Source organism: Chionomys nivalis, chromosome 16 (assembly GCF_950005125.1).
Source record: "Chionomys nivalis chromosome 16, mChiNiv1.1, whole genome shotgun sequence".
NCBI lineage: Eukaryota > Metazoa > Chordata > Mammalia > Rodentia > Cricetidae > Chionomys > Chionomys nivalis.
This window is the reverse complement of record NC_080101.1, coordinates 15,358,716-15,374,162: the sequence shown is the minus strand read 5'-3', so window position 1 is coordinate 15,374,162 and position 15,447 is coordinate 15,358,716. Positions and strand designations below refer to the sequence as shown.

The 15,447-nt window shown below is 46.6% G+C and overlaps 1 protein-coding gene across 7 annotated transcripts in view; it reads left to right on the top strand.

The window, feature by feature from the left end:
• Palm2akap2 (PALM2 and AKAP2 fusion) overlaps positions 1-14,722 on the top strand; it is a 409,534-nt gene extending 394,812 nt beyond the window's left edge. For 4 of the 7 annotated variants that reach the window (XM_057790937.1, XM_057790934.1, XM_057790940.1 and 1 more), the window contains 3 exons: positions 2,301-2,479; positions 6,495-6,533; positions 12,418-14,722. In XM_057790937.1, the coding sequence (XP_057646920.1) occupies positions 2,301-2,479; positions 6,495-6,533; positions 12,418-12,519 (320 nt within the window). In that variant the 3' untranslated portion in view covers positions 12,520-14,722. The remainder of the gene's footprint in view (positions 1-2,300; positions 2,480-6,494; positions 6,534-12,417) is intronic. The other 3 variants (XM_057790938.1, XM_057790935.1, XM_057790936.1) reach the window with 2 other exon arrangements.
• Positions 14,723-15,447: the final 725 nt, after the last annotated feature.

Sequence of the window (15,447 nt, the reverse complement as noted above, 5' to 3'; positions counted from 1 at the left end):
CTGTTCCATGCTTTGTGGACATCAGTCCCAGCCTTCACCTAAACCAGCACAGCCACCCCACACCCCCGCCCCAGCTCTGCCTGTCACGGTCTGCTCTCGGTTCCCAGGGACCCAGACCAATCCTTCAAGTAAGCCATTTTGTAAGAAAGGCCTACCCCAGAGAGAGTCTGAATGGCAGAATACTAATCAGAGAACAGGGAGGCCATTTTCAGATGTCATCGGGTACCTGACTAATCACCGAGCGAATAGACAAAGTCAAGAGTGAGGTTTGATGGGCCCACCTGGGATGAAAGCAGGGGATCCTGGAGCAGTGACATTGCCATGACAGCCAGGATAGTCTACAGTTTGGGGATTCTACTGGGGTCACAGAACCTGGAGGGCCTCCATGAGGCCGTAGATTAATATGACTAATGGCCCAGACATGTACACAGACCATATGCACTATGGTCCTGTAATGACTCCCTGAACTCTGAGGTGCTGGAGGAGAAGTAGCAGAAGTCTGCCATCATCCTGTGTGAGAAGCCTTTGACCCCGAACTCAGGACCCCCGAGGAACAAGTCAGCTGCGGAGCAGTTCCTCTCCAGCTTCTCAGTGGCTCGTGTGACTCCTGAGGCTGGAGTCTAAGGTGTGACTTGAACCATACTGTGTAGAGGAGATGCTTGGCAGAGAAGGCGGACCAATATAGCATCTTATGAAAATGCCAAGGATGATGGCCAGCAGTCTGGGGATGAAACACAGTTTCTCCTTTGTCTCTGGGGACCTGTGACAGTCCTTCCTTGGGCTTGGCTATCAGAAGCCTCTTTTGTCGTCGATGAGCTCCCTTTGGAGGCTGCTCCTCCAGCGCTGCTAAGCTAACCTTGCTTCGTGTGCGACCTCTAGTGACTGTTGCTGGTATTGCTTCCTGCGCCAGGGATGGGTTTTGTTCTGCTGGACTATGGAATAACCAGGCTCTGTAGACCTGCTGGCCTCAAACTCACAGAGATCCACTTGCCTCTGCCTCTGTAGTGCTGTGATTAAAATGTGTGCCACTGATGGGCTGGAGAGATAGCTCAGTCATTAAGAGCACTGGCTGCTTTTCCACAGGTCCTGAGTTCAATTACCGCGACCACATGGTAGCTCACAATCATCTGTAATAAGATCTGGTGCCCTCTTCTGGCCTGCAAGCAGAATACTGTATATAACAAACTTTTTTTTTTAAAAGATATGTACCACTACTGCCCAGCTTCAATTTTTTTTTAACATTAAATACTCAGTAGTAAGTTTCAGTTGGTATGTACTAAACACTCAGGGCTGAAATGGCCTTAACTCTAGAATTAGTTTTTAAAATTCAGCAAGTCCCCCCCCCAAAAAAAAATGCTGGGCGGTGGTGACGCATGCCTTTAATCCCAGCACTTGGGAGGCAGAGGCAGGCGGATCTCTGTGAGTTCGAGACCAGCCTGATCTACAGAGCTAGTTCCAGGACAGGCTCCAAAGCCACAGAGAAACCCTGTCTCGAAAAACCAAAAATAAAAATAAAAAAAAATAAATAAATAAAATTCAGCAAGTCTTCAGCTGGAGGGGTGGTGGGAAAATCTTGGTAAATGTTTGTCCAAATGATGTTTGTGATATGTATTTGGTCTTTATAGTCTTACCTAATTTCCATAATTAAAAAGCAAAAGTCATAGCTAATGAATTTGAAGAAGACTTAGTTGTCACTCTCGTCTCGTTCCAAAAAGCCTAGGTGCGTCTTTGGGTCTTTAACAGGTAAGGTAAATGAAGGAATCCAGCCAGTTAAGACTGGTGTCTCCTGAGAATCTGGAGTCTCATTCTCATTCAAGGACTTTGTGATACTCGGACAGGTCAGCTGGTAATCCGTCACTTCTGATGAGGAGGGCAGAGGATGCCAGCAGTGTTGGGGACCGTCTTTGGCTTCGGTGGCCTTCGTAGAGTCTCAACTTCCTCACCTGGTCTCTACGATGCTGCCACTTCTGATAGCCTTATGCTGTGATCTGAGAGAATTCATGTCTCCACAGCCTTGGAGCTAATGTCCTGTCTGTCTGTCTGTCTGTCTGTCTGACGTGATGCAAAGTGCCCACCACGCCCATTTGAGTTAGCTGACTCTCAATCTGGTGTCCCTGTGGTGTGTGCTGAGTGTATTCTTGTAATGAAACCCTTCCACTTAACCATGACTCTGTTCTGCTCTTGATTTTGCGAGTGTGTGTGTGTGTGTATGTGTGTGTGTGAACCAGTTTTTTTCCTCTTTCTCAAAGCAGTGCTGAGCAGACAAGCTTAGAAAGGGTGTTCTCTTCATGTTGTTTCAGGGAAAATAGAGAAAGTCAAACCTCCTCCATCCCCCACAACCGAAGGTCCCAGCTTGCAGCCTGACTTAGCCCCTGAAGAGGCTGCCGGAACCCAGCGGCCCAAGAACCTGATGCAGACCCTCATGGAAGACTATGAGACACACAAATCTAAAAGGCGCGAGAGAATGGATGATAGTAGTGTAAGTTTCTCCTCCTTTCCTTTCTCTTTTCTGAGGGTGACTGTCAGCGTGGTATGCGTGTTCAGACCCGGATGTGTGTGCGTTTGTCTGGCTGTCTTGCATCGTGGATCTGAAACCTATTTTTAAATGAGTGGTTTAAGGTGCCTTGGGCGGGTCTTGTTTCTTGTCACAAGAATGTCTATGATCAAGAGCTGGTCCTTGGCGGCTGAGTCAAGCTTGAGGTGGTGGGCAAGGCTGGTACATGAGATGGTGGTTGGGAGGAAGATAATGTCTGTGCAACGCAGAAGAATGCATACTTTCTGGAAGCCCCTGGAAGCACCCTCAGGCTTCAGAATCTGTGCTGTGATCAATCCTTGCATCCTGTGTGTTGCACACTGCTCAAGAACTGTTTGGAGCTCTTTGTGAGCAGAATCGTACAGGAAATAGCCATTTTATTTATCTTTTTATTTGTTTTTTTAAGACAAGGTTTCTCTGTGTAACAACCCTGGTTGTCCTGGAATTTGCTTTGTGGACCAGGCTGGTCTTGAACTCACAGAGATCCACCTGCCTCTGCCTCCCGAGTGCTGGGATTAAAGGCGTGCACCACTACCGCCCGGCTGAAAGAGCCATTTTAAATGACAGCTAAAAGCCACTCCACTACCCATCTACCTTCAGCACTCAGAACTATGCACATGCTGGTCGTGTGAGCTATGAAGGTAGTCGTCTGCTCTGTGGTTCCTTTGTCTAGTAAGAGGCGTATGAGGTGCGCTGAATGGTCCCCCATGAGCCTGGGGGCAGCCGAGGGTTCAGACAAACACTCTAGACTCTCTGATATCCGTCATTTATCTTTCATCAAAGCCCTCCCCCCCCCCCCACACACACACACTCACCACTACACTGAGGTCACAAATAGCTTGGCTTGATAAACTACCCCATTTCTGCCTGTTGTCCCGGTATATTTCTGTATAACCTCTCCTTTCACTCTCCAGAGCGTCCCAGTTTGGATAAACTATGCAGTCACCCTCAACTAGAGTGCACTGTGGGTCACAATAGGAAGTCCCTGCTAGCTCCCTGCCTTTCATGTCCCGGCTGGATAATCCCGCTTTCAAGAGTTTCTGGAATGAGTGCCAGACGCTGAAGGCTTCTTTTCAACTATGAGTGATAAAGAAAAGATGAAAACACACATCCCTCTGCCTAAGCATGAAGGAACACTTGCTTAGCTACCCTGAGCGGCCAAGAGGCTTCTCTGGATAGAACCCTTCCCTGGGTAGCTGCTACAGACGATTGTACTGGGTTTCACTGGGCAGTTGCCAGCAGCAACTGATGTCTACTAAGTCATATTAGTGGCGCCAGTTGGGCAGTTCCTCTCTAGGTTCTGTTCATTGTGGGCTGAAGTGCAGGCATAGCAGCCTATGGTTTCTTCTCTCCCCATGATTCGACGGTGTACATCAGCAGCTTTGCTGGAAGCTAGCCCAAGAGTCGTGGACCATCCAGGGTGACACACAGATGCTTCCTACATGCGTTCTGTGGTTCTTATGTGTACTTTTAGCCCTGGATTACAGATGTGGCGGGAGGGAAGCATGTTCCCAGCCTGGTGGTGCAGGTCTCTAATCCCAGGCGCTGGGAAGCTGACCTAGGAAGATAACATAGTCAAGGTCTGACGGCGACCTAGGAGATGCTCATGTCATAGGCGGAAAACTAGACCCTCCATCAGGCACACTGAAACTCGGGCACCCACCTTAGGAGTGCCAACCAGTCCCCGTTTCCTCTTTGAATAAATGAGGTGGCCTGGAGTCAGCCTTCTAAAGCGCTGGGGGGTCTCCTGTCTCTAGTTCACCCAAGGAAACCAAGCAACCTGTTGACTAGGAAAGGAACCTTTTAGTGAATCAGTTTGTTTTTTATTATTATTTAAAGGTGGGGTGTCTTGAACGTTTCCTGGTATTGCCATAGAACAAAATCTATCAACTGCTGAACATTTTTAGGGATAGGATGAAAATCTATCCAATCCCCTGTACCCCTCCCTGCCCCCTTTTAAAAGAGACCCAAATCTCAAAAACCCATACTCAAATTGCTTTTTCTTTTCTTTTTTTTTTTTTTTTTTTGGTTTTTCGAGACAGGGTTTCTCTGTGGTTTTGGAGCCTGTCCTGGAACTAGCTCTTGTAGACCAGGCTGGTCTCGAACTCACAGAGATCCGCCTGCCTCTGCCTCCCGAGTGCTGGGATTAAAGGCGTGTGCCACCACCGCCCGGCTCAAATTGCTTTTTGAGAAATTATGTGGGTATCAGCCAAAATTGATTTCCAAACCACCCACTGGCCTGTCTAATGTAGGGCACCTTCCCATTGTCTCTGGGTAGAGAACAAGTTTCATGCCCCGCCCCCCGAGTTGCTCCCTAATCCCATTTTTCCTTGTCTTGTGTACCAGAATGATGATAAGGAGGAGATGGATGCTTGCTGGTGGCTATGTAGCTGACTCCCCTGTCTCTAGAGGCTAACAGAGATTCTGTTCAAGGCCATGTAGTTCTGTTCTCCTGACCCCATTCACACACTTTGGTTTTAGGGTGACTCTTGGATTTTCTGCCCTCCAAGAACCTTCACATGGTTCATGCTGACACCTTTAGTTGTCAACTGGCATCACCCTTGATGGCTCTTTGGAAGACTAGAAGTCATCCGTGAAGTCACACCAGAGCAACGATACTCTCTAGAACCTAGAACCCTACCCACAGTTCAAGGGCCTATTACTTCAGTCTTTGCGCTTGTGAAAATCCAGTGGCTGAGGAATTCTCTTAATTGGTGGAGTGCTTGCCCAGCATGGCAGAACCCTGTGTTTCATCCCCAGCACCGCAAAACCTGGGCATGGTGGCCTCTCAGAAGGCAGAAGCAAGGAGATCAAAAGTTCAAGGTCATGGGGAGTCAGAGAAGAACCTGGGCTAGAGACCCTGACTCAAAATATAAATTAAAATAGAATCATATACAGGATAAGTTGGTTGGCTCCTGGTTGGTAGAATCCTTGTCAGAGAGGGATGAGAGAAAGCCACGCTGCCTTTGGTGGCCTTTGTCATGTTTCTAAACTGTCCTGTCCTGCTGGGAACAAAGGGGTCGTTTGAGGATCCAGGCGATGACAGGTGAAAATTGAAACCCTGGACCTTTCGGGAATGTCTGTCTGGGAGGCTCCATGTCGGCGACAGGAAGTTAGTATCTGTGGATGACTGTTAGTTTAAGGAACGAAAAGCTTGGTGGCAATAAATATGACAAAGCCCCACTTTTCAAAGGTCCCCTCCTCTCCGAACTCGGGCAGACGACTCCTAGCAGCCTTCGCCCGTCTGGACTGGCAATGAGTATCTTCAGGAGCTAAAGACCATTCCGTTTCCACACTAATCCTAAGTAATCATCTCAGATGAAGATCCAAGGGCCATCCCACGCTTGGACTCTTCTCCAGACCCACAGGGTTCTGATGAGGGAAGCTGTGGTTAGTTAGATAGTGCCATCCTCGGGTCAGATTTAGGCAACCTGCCTCCACAAACCTAGTGTGTCCCCCCACTTCTCTCCCTTTCTCCTTATACCCTCCTCTCTTCATTCGATTATTGGGGTCTTACTATAATAGCACAATGGGGTACAAGACTGTTAAAGGTTCAGAGAAGCCCACAGGAAAAGAAATGGCAATCTGGTTACAGAATCCGTCCAATCCAGAATGGCCATCTAGGTCCTTGCTGGTGGACAGCTGGTTAGACAATGGGGGAGAAAAAATCTTGTTAATTCAGTGTGCAGAAAGTGAAAGCAGCACCTGGAATTAACAAAGCCCAGCTTATCTGATATTTGTATTCGTGAGCAATAGGGTATCGACTTGCCTCAAGAGATACAGACCTTTAAATAAACAAATATCAGATGAAGCCACACTTGGAGAGGCTGGATGGTGGTACCCGCAAGCCTCTTCCCCGCCTACTCACTTCCGGCATGGCGCCAGTGCCCAGCCGCCAAGGGAGGGGAGTCTGTGACTGTCTCTACCATGTACTAACCCTGGTTTTTTCCCTCTCTGCCAGTACACCTCTAAGTTACTGTCTTGCAAGGTGACTTCCGAGGTACTTTTCAACTTGTCTGTCTGAGTCCTGATGCATGCTTGCTCCTGATGCACACTGTCGTGGTTTGCTGTCTCCTGCTGTGTTCAATAAGAGTGGCAAGAAAAATGCCTTCTCACCATGTGTGTTTTCTGCCTGGCCTTTGTGACCTGGGGAGCTGACTCAGATGCTGGAGTCCACACAACAGTGACCACTGCTGTGTTGTGCTGTGCTGTGCTGTGTTGGGCTGGGCTGGGCTGGGTTGCGGAGGATAAGAGGGAGTTTGGTTTCTAGCATCCACATCTGGTGGGTCCCAATCTCCTGTAACTCTTCTCCAGGGGATCCGACTCCTTCTTCTGACCTCTGCAGGCACCTGATGTATACATACATACATACATACATACATACATACATACACAAGCACACATATACATGCTCACATTCACATATACATAAACTTAAAAATTTAAACAATTTTAAAATGCAGTATTATTCTATGTGTAAAGATGTACACACACATATACAGACACATACAATAGGGATTGAATTCAAGACACATGCACATTAAAAAATGTAAAGTCCAGCATGGTGGCACTTGACCTTAATCCCAGCACTTGCAAGGCAGAGGCAAGAGCATCTCTGAGTTTGAGGCCAGCCTTTTCTACATAGAGATTTCCAGGACAGCCAGGGCTACACAGAGAAACTCTGTCTCCCTGCTGACCCCCCAAATTAAAAATACACACACATACACGTATACTTACATACATGCACATGCATGCTTGGAATTGAATTCGGGACTTGATACATGTCAGACAAGCACTGTCTATCTAGTCTTGTTTTTTTTTTTCTTTTTAAAAAATCGTTTTTCTTTTTTTCATGTTTCTGGTTTTTTTCTGTAAATTTTCATTTCTATATTTCAAAAGTACAGAACTGCAGAGGGTATCATTCATCCACCCCGTTCATAACTAACAGAGGATTGACTGAGTAGGCACTATAGTAGAGCTCAAAAGGCATGCGGCAGCATGCTCCTGCAACCCTGGAGCCAGCCTGCACAGCCTCTGCCCTGTCCTTGCCCCACTCCTACCGGCTAGACGTTTTCAAAGGAGTCAGTGTGGCCAATCCAGTTCAAGCCCTCTTGTTACTTCTCCCAGTTCCCATTTTTCTGGTTCTGTCATTCCGTATCTCCTCAGAGGGATTGCTGTTGATGTGGTGGTGTTTATTCTTGTGCATGTTTTTATACCACATAAGGAACACCTTAAGGATGTGTGTGCGCGCACGTTTTAAACTTTCTATAAATGGTAAGTCACATGATGGGATCCTCTTCTCACTTTATTCAATTGCTTTTATTTTGTGTGTGTGGAGTTTGGACTGCATGTATGTCTGTGCACCATGTGCATGCAGTGCCCTTAAAGGCCAGAAGAGGGCACTGGCTCTCCTAGAACTGGAGTTGCAGATGGTTCTAAACTGCCATGTGGACCCTGGGATTCAATCCCAGGTCCTCCACAGAGGCAGCCAGTTCTCTGAACCACTGAGCCGTCTCTGCAGCTCCTGTCCCACAGTTCCTAGATAAGTCCCTGTTTAACGTGCGCTTCTAGTGTCTTCCTCTGAACTGCTGAGCAGTGTTCTGTTGAAGGACTAAATCCCCTTCTCCATCAGTTTCATGCTGATGGAAATATGGATTGAGTTGTTTCTGACGAACTGTTGGGGGGTTTCTTGGCTGCTTGGTGGCATTGTGCTGGGGATTGAACCTAGCTCCTCTTGCATGCTAGGCAAGCACCCGTGACCGTCACCACACATCTTCCTGTGCATGCGTGGTACAATGTTCTACCTTCCACCGGGCATACTCTCATTGACCAGCTCCTGCAAATGTTCTTCTCGTTGGTTGTACCAACCGCTAGCACCGTGTGTATTTTGATTATGGCTCATTATTAGCAGAGTAACTATATTTTGTAGCTATAGATGTAATCTATTCGTGACCGATTGGCGTATAAGACTTTAAAGCTAATGTTGAGACTATCATGGCATGTCCCTTCCTCATTGTCTGTCTGTGGTCCTCATTTAGGAAGAAGCCCTTGGAGAATCAGAACCCTGTTCCCACATCCTCCCTAAGGCAGTGTGGTTTAGAACAGAGAAACTCTGGCCAAGGGTATACAAGGAAGGCAGGATTGGGCCCAGTCAGTCTTCAGCTGAAGATGCAGGAGGATCATGGGTCAGCTCGAACACTAATGGAGTTACTCAGCAACTCAACCCGTTTGTCCCTTAGTTCCTAGCCCTCATTTGACTGCCACTTAAAAGCTGAAAAACTGCCTTAAAATGCCCACGCATTAGAAAGACAGTTTTAGAGATTGTTCAACAAGAATTGATAGTTTTTCTTCCACCGTGCCCGATGACTTAATGTGTGAAAACAATGAGGAAACCTTGAATTGGGTTGCAAAGGTTGCTTGCTGCTCCCCGTGTCTCATAGCTGCTGTGTAACCGTGTGGTTTGATGGCCTCAAGGATTGACTCCACCTGTGGAGGGAGCTGTGTTTAAATCTCGGCCTTTCCTTCTACGGACTGAGAAATGCAGGGCAAGTTACTTCCCTTCCCCGTGTGTCAGCCTCCTAGGAAGTCACTGTGAGCAGAGACGGCATGAAGCTTCCAGAACATTCAATTTCTGAGCGTTAAGATAGTAACTGGTTCATAGTCCTTGTGACTGAAAGCGTCCTTTGACTAGAACCCCAGACACATTTGCTTCGGGCCCAGAAAAGGCTTTAGAAAGCCAAGTTAATAGGCCATGATAGAAGTATTAAGAGTTCAGAGTTTACTAGCAATTAAGACATATACCCTCACCCATATCTGAATTAACTATAGAACAAGAACTCATTCATACCTCCCCTGAGGGCTTGGCTTTTGAGTCTTCCCAAGGCCACAGTTCTAAGCTTCAAGAGTCCTAGGGCAGCTTTACACGGAGGTTCTCAGCCGTTTCAGTACTGGCTCATTCCTTTTCTTCTCTGTGTCTTAGCAGGGGCATTTAGATTTGATCAGAAATTGGTGGTCACATGAGAAGGACATCCAGATCAGAGGGAATGAATTAAGAGCTCATGTTTACATTCATGAGTTATTCGAGTTCTTGACCATTAGATGTTTAAACTCAAGCTATGCTAAATGTTTCTATAATTATAATTTTCCTTCCTGATGTACCTTTTGTGACTAAATTCTCTGAGGAAAGGAACGCTCATACCCCACATGTGCCACTGTTCTGTGGTGTGTTAGGAACCCAGTCACCATTGGTCAAATCATCAGGTAGAGGAATGCTAACGTGGGTTTCTGAAGGAACGAAATTTAACTGAGATTTACAAACATTAAAAGAGACTTAAAGCCACATGTGGGACCCACATGCCATTCATCTTAGTACTCTGGGGATGGAGGTAGGTGGATTGTGAATTCTTGGATAGCCTGGACTGCAAGACAGGAACTTGTCTCAAAAGAAAAAGGAAAGGGGACACTGGAGAGATGGACCAATGGTTCCATGCACTGACTGCTCTTCCAGAGGACCTGGCTTCAATCCCAGCTCACAACTGCCTGCAACTTCAGTTCCAGGAGCATCTACTGCCCTCTTCTGGCCTCTGCGGGCACCAGGCACGCAAGTGGTGCACAAGCATCCATGCAGGCAAAATACTCATATATATAAAAATAAATCTTTTAAGGGGGAGGGGCTTAGCTAGCAAGGCAAAAACCTTTTTAAAATTATTTTTGTGTATTTTTTTTAAAAATTATTTATTCACTTTTTATTTATTTTGGTTTTTCAAGGCAGGGTTTCTCTGTAGCTTTGGAGCCTGTCCTGGAACTAGCTCTGTAGACCAGGCTGGTCTCGAACTCACAGAGATCCGCCTGCCTCAGCACTTGGGATTAAAGGCAGGCACCATACCACTTGGCTATTTTTATTTTTTAAGGAAACCTTTTCCAGAACCTTGACTTTATTTTCATGTTCCTGGGAATTTCTCAGGACAACGCAAGCAATTCACACAGCACAGAGGTCTTTATACAATCTGTGCTTCTATTCTACGCCAGGATCTGTGACCTCTCAGAGGCTGGGAATGGTCCTTTGAGGGCTGCAGCACCTGAAACTGTTTGTCCCTGGAGCAGACTCCACACTGTGGCTTTTACGATGCCCATTTGACATGGGGATATTGAAGCACTGGAGTTTGTGACTTAAGGCACGGTCATGCTGTCCATACAGTTTAAAGTGTAGATCTCATTGAGCTCCAGAGGCCATCCTACCTCCTGAGAAAGCCCATGCTGTTGGGGCAAGTACAGTCTCCATTGAGCAGGCAAAGAGACTTGAAATACAAGATGAACAAGAGAGAAAACTGTAGGGCTCAGGTATTACACTCTGTGTGCTGTTATTCCTCACCCTCGTGCTATCACGCATTGGCTAGGAAACTCCTGTTTAGCTCCCAGGCTTGGCAGCATGCTTTCCTCCAGTGTGTGCTTCTGCACGGGGCTAGTCATGACACAGCTGTGACTCTCAACAGCGCATTGTTCACACAGCAAAGGTGACTAGCTGTCACCTCCCTGTCAAGTCCAGCTGTCCCGTGTTGGGAGACAAGGGGAAGACCTTCAGATGGAAGCATCCAGAAGCTGTGGATAGTCCTTGCATTTGGCACAGATATAAAGTAGCATGCCAGGATGGACCCTGGCCCCGTAGTCTACCCGGCATTTGCTTCCACGTGGCACCTTCCTACCTCTCTGGAGTTGCCAACGTCACTGCCCCTTGCTCCAGTGACCATTTTTAGAAAAAGCACAGCGTTTGTTGCGGTTCAGAAAACCATCCAGGGCTTTTCTCTGATATCAGAAGCTCTGCGGCCTCAGTGAACAGCAGAGGGCTGTTCGTGAACTTGCCTTTGACCTGGAACCTTGCCCTGTGTCCTGGCCACTCACATGCCTTTCACGTGGATTCCATCCTTTACAAACTGAGAACTGGAACAAGTGTCCTGATGTCTTCTCTCAGGAGCCCACAAATGATTCCAGTAAACGTGAGGGAGAGAGGTCACACCCCCACGGGGGTGAGCCTACTGGGCCTTGATGATGTCACCTTTAGTTTCTCTTTTTATTAGTAGTCCAGATGACCTTGATGACACAGATGCCAGAACGCTGATGACTTTCTATTGTCCCGAAACTTCCCCATTCCCTCAGTCGGTGGCCATCAGTATTTCATTCTGCCATAGTAGATTCTTGGGATATTTTCCTAGTGTTATGTGGGTCTGCAAACTTACTGCATCAAATCCACCTTGACCCAGAGATAGACATTCCTTCCCCATCTTTGCTTATGAGTCAGCTGAGAGGGTCTGCGCTATTTAAAATGGGGATCACTAGCCCCAGAAGGTTACTTAAATTTAAAGTTCCCTCAAATATTTCATTTCTCAGCTGTCTGAATGCGCTTCAAGGGTCTGCCGGCCTCACGTGTATAGCGGCTGCCACAGCCAAACAGCTTCAGTGTGACGTAAAGGTCTGTGTAAAGGCGTGGACAGCTTGTCGAGAGCTACTTTAGACTAGTCAGCTCCGGGGACCAGGCAGAGCTCACCTGTAGAGTGTTTGCCCAGCACGTTCGATGCTCCGGGTTCAGTCTCCAGCACCACAATAAACAACCCCCCCTCCAAGAAAACTGAGGCTGAGTCAAGTCTAGTTCAAAGAAACCAGTAAATATGCGACAAAAGGTGATATTAGAGACCATACATCAGAGAGTGAGTGGGTTTGGGCTTTGAAATGAAGTCACATCCAACCTCTTTCATCCCTTCCTCCTTGTTCCGTCTCCGCCCATCACCTACCCCAGTCGTACTGGATCCTGCATCACTTTCATCTTGTGAACATGGCGCTGAGTAAAGAAATGGAATGAATTCTGTTAACGTCTGCCCCTCTTTTTTCAGGTCCTGGAGGCCACACGGGTTAATCGAAGAAAGAGCGCTCTGGCCTTGCGCTGGGAGGCAGGGATTTATGCCAACCAGGAGGAGGAGGAGGGTGATGAGTAGACTTCCTTCAGCCCAGGAAACTCCTTTGCTGAAGGAGTTTCCACAAAGAAACCAAGAAATGATCAATTCGGAAGCATTTTAACAGACTATTTATTGAAGTGCATACAAACTCAACAGTTCTCATGTAGACCAGAAGCTGCAATGCACAATGGTAAAAAAAATAAACAAATAAAACAAAAAGAAAAAAAAAACGAAGAAGAAGTCCACCCATCAAACTCTGAGACCAGAGAGTCAGAAGAGAAAGGATTTCTTCATGATTCAAAGAAGCCCCTAGCTTTGGACCATTCCACAACCAATCCAAAGGGACACAGACCTGACAAATGAGTCAGCATAGCTGCCCCAGGCAGAACTGAAGCCAGCCTCAGCTGGGTGACAAGGAGCAAGCGGTGACACAGTCGTCCCATTTCGAGGCATCAAACAGGGCCCGGGATGGTGCGGTCTACAGCAGACACGCTCTTCATTCCCCCACACCGGCTTCCAGCCCTTGCTCTCCTGAGGCATCAGATATGTTGGGTTGACTCCATTTTCTCCAGCAGCCATAAAACGAGTGGTGTTTCTTTCCATAGTTGCCCAAGAGGGGGCAATGATGATTCAATCTCGCTTATGTGAAATCATTTTTAATTGGGAACACTCAATGGTCGCAATATATAAAGACCTGTATTTTTAAGACAATATCTCTTCATGTTGCAGATGCAATCTGTTCTATGGTAGGAGGTTGAGAATGCTAGGGGAGAGAGCCAAACCAAATGGGTTATTAGCTTTAGGACCTTCTGCTTATCCTAGTGACTGGTCATTTTAGGAAAACACACTTTCACAGTTCTGTTTCTTCATATGAAAACTATATTTAGTGGGCAATGACTATTTTTATGATGGGATGGGGGATAGGAACATGGATAAAATCTGTACCCAGTAAACAGCTTGGTTCGAGATGGTAGGGTTGTTTTTAGAATGGCAATAATTGAAAACAAAAAGGGGGCAGGCTCTGCCTCAGAAGGGTATAGATGATCAGAAGTATGGTGTGTATAACTATTTTGTATTTTAAAGTGGGCCTTAGAAGTGGTTGGGGCATAGGGTGGACTCTCTTGGATCTGAGAAAGGCAATGTTAAAGTCACAGAGGTAAAGAGAGGAATGGGGTGGGAGGGAGGAAGACTGGGAAAGGAAGGAAGAGAGATTATTTTTGCTGAATAACCGGTGTTTTTCAGGATGACAAAGAGAAAAATATAGAATAGAAATTTTAAGTACAGACGTGGAATCAGCTACAAATCCTAAAGATGGTGTGTATGCCTCTGTGTGCCTGTATAAAGAGTGTATGTTTGCGAGCAAGGATATGACATGTGTGTGCGCATGTGCATGTGTGTGTGTGCGTGCGTGTGTTAAAATTTCAGGTTGATCGTGACACATGGCTGGACAGTAGTTCCTCCATGGCTGTCTGCCAGCTTCAGGAGTGAGTGAGAGTTTTCTTTTTTATGAAAAGGGATATCAAGGCACAGGGCTGGTGCGGATTTCTTATATTGAACCAACCTAACATGGTGTTTGTGTGAGTCACAATTGTGAAGTTTGGTGCAGTTTTGTATTGGTGATTTGACATTTAGACCACATCCTATTTATTCTTATGTTTTGTATTCATGCCTCACGGACTATAGAGGATTCCAGCTTTACTCTTTCTGTCATTTAAAGCAATATGATAAGGGCATTCACTAATCAGGTGCCCTGAGTTTCTGAATGAGGGAATGTTTCATTTCTGGCAAGGATGGGGAGGGGGTAGAAGGAGTGGGAGGGGGAGGAGGAAAAAGAAGAACTAACCAGCCTTCATTATTTTCCCTTTATTTTAAAGACAATTTCTTAAAAAGCAATAATTAAATCAGACCTTGCTAAAATCCATTTTTGTTTTATGTTATTATGTCATAGGATTTAATATGTTATTCTAATAAGTAGCAAGTCCACAATATTTATATGTACCTTCCCACGTGTTATCTTTACTCTTTTTATTATACTAGTGCTGACTTTGGGGGAAAGCTTATTCACTGGTCAGTGGTGGGCACGAGGTAAGAAGGAATTGCCTGATGACTTACAAGGATCTTTAAGAACTGCCAGTTCGAGACCAGCCTGGTCTACAAGAGCTAGTTCCAGGACAGGCTCCAAAACCACAGAGAAACCCTGTCTCGAAAAACCAAAAAAAAAAAAAAAAAAAAAAAAAAAGAACTGCCAAGAGACCCTGTAACTTGAAACCAAAGTCTACAGATGGTAGCCAGGTTATACGAGGGGAATGCACACTGTCTTTAGATGGTTCGTTCTTTTAGACATAATGTTTTTAAAAATGCTAGACATTGGGGCAGAGAACAAATGAGACCCTTGCTGCTGCAAGGAATTTGCTTCTCAGTAAGGGAAACTGGCCCAGGGCAAATGTCCTGGCACATGACATCCGTGCCGGATTAGAAGTCCTGCTGCTAGCACACTGGAGGACACAGCTTTGTCTAAGGAGTTCCGGCTGGAGGCCCCAACTGCCTGGGCTGAGAACACTACGATGTGGGTGTCCCTTCCCTTGGGAAACACAGGGATAAGTGTCCCAGGGCCCTACCCAGTCGCAGATAGAGCTAGAGAGTGAGATAGTATGGGTCATACAAGAAAACTGGCTGCCTCACGTTTTCTGGGATCTGCTGGAGACTGGAGGCAGTGCGAACACTCCCTCGGTTTTCACAAGAGGAAACGGTCCTCATGATTTCCTCAAATTTCATGTCCTGATTGGAAGGGAACCTTGGACCCACACGGAGGGTACACTGAGGAAAGAATCGGCAGCTGGAGCCCCCACACAATCCATGGGGTCACTTCGGTGGCAGATGAAGTGGTCCTTTGACTGCAGTAGGTTCTGAAGGGTCGGGGATTATAGAGCCGGGTACTTTGGGCCGTACTCCATTTGTGGGTAAGGA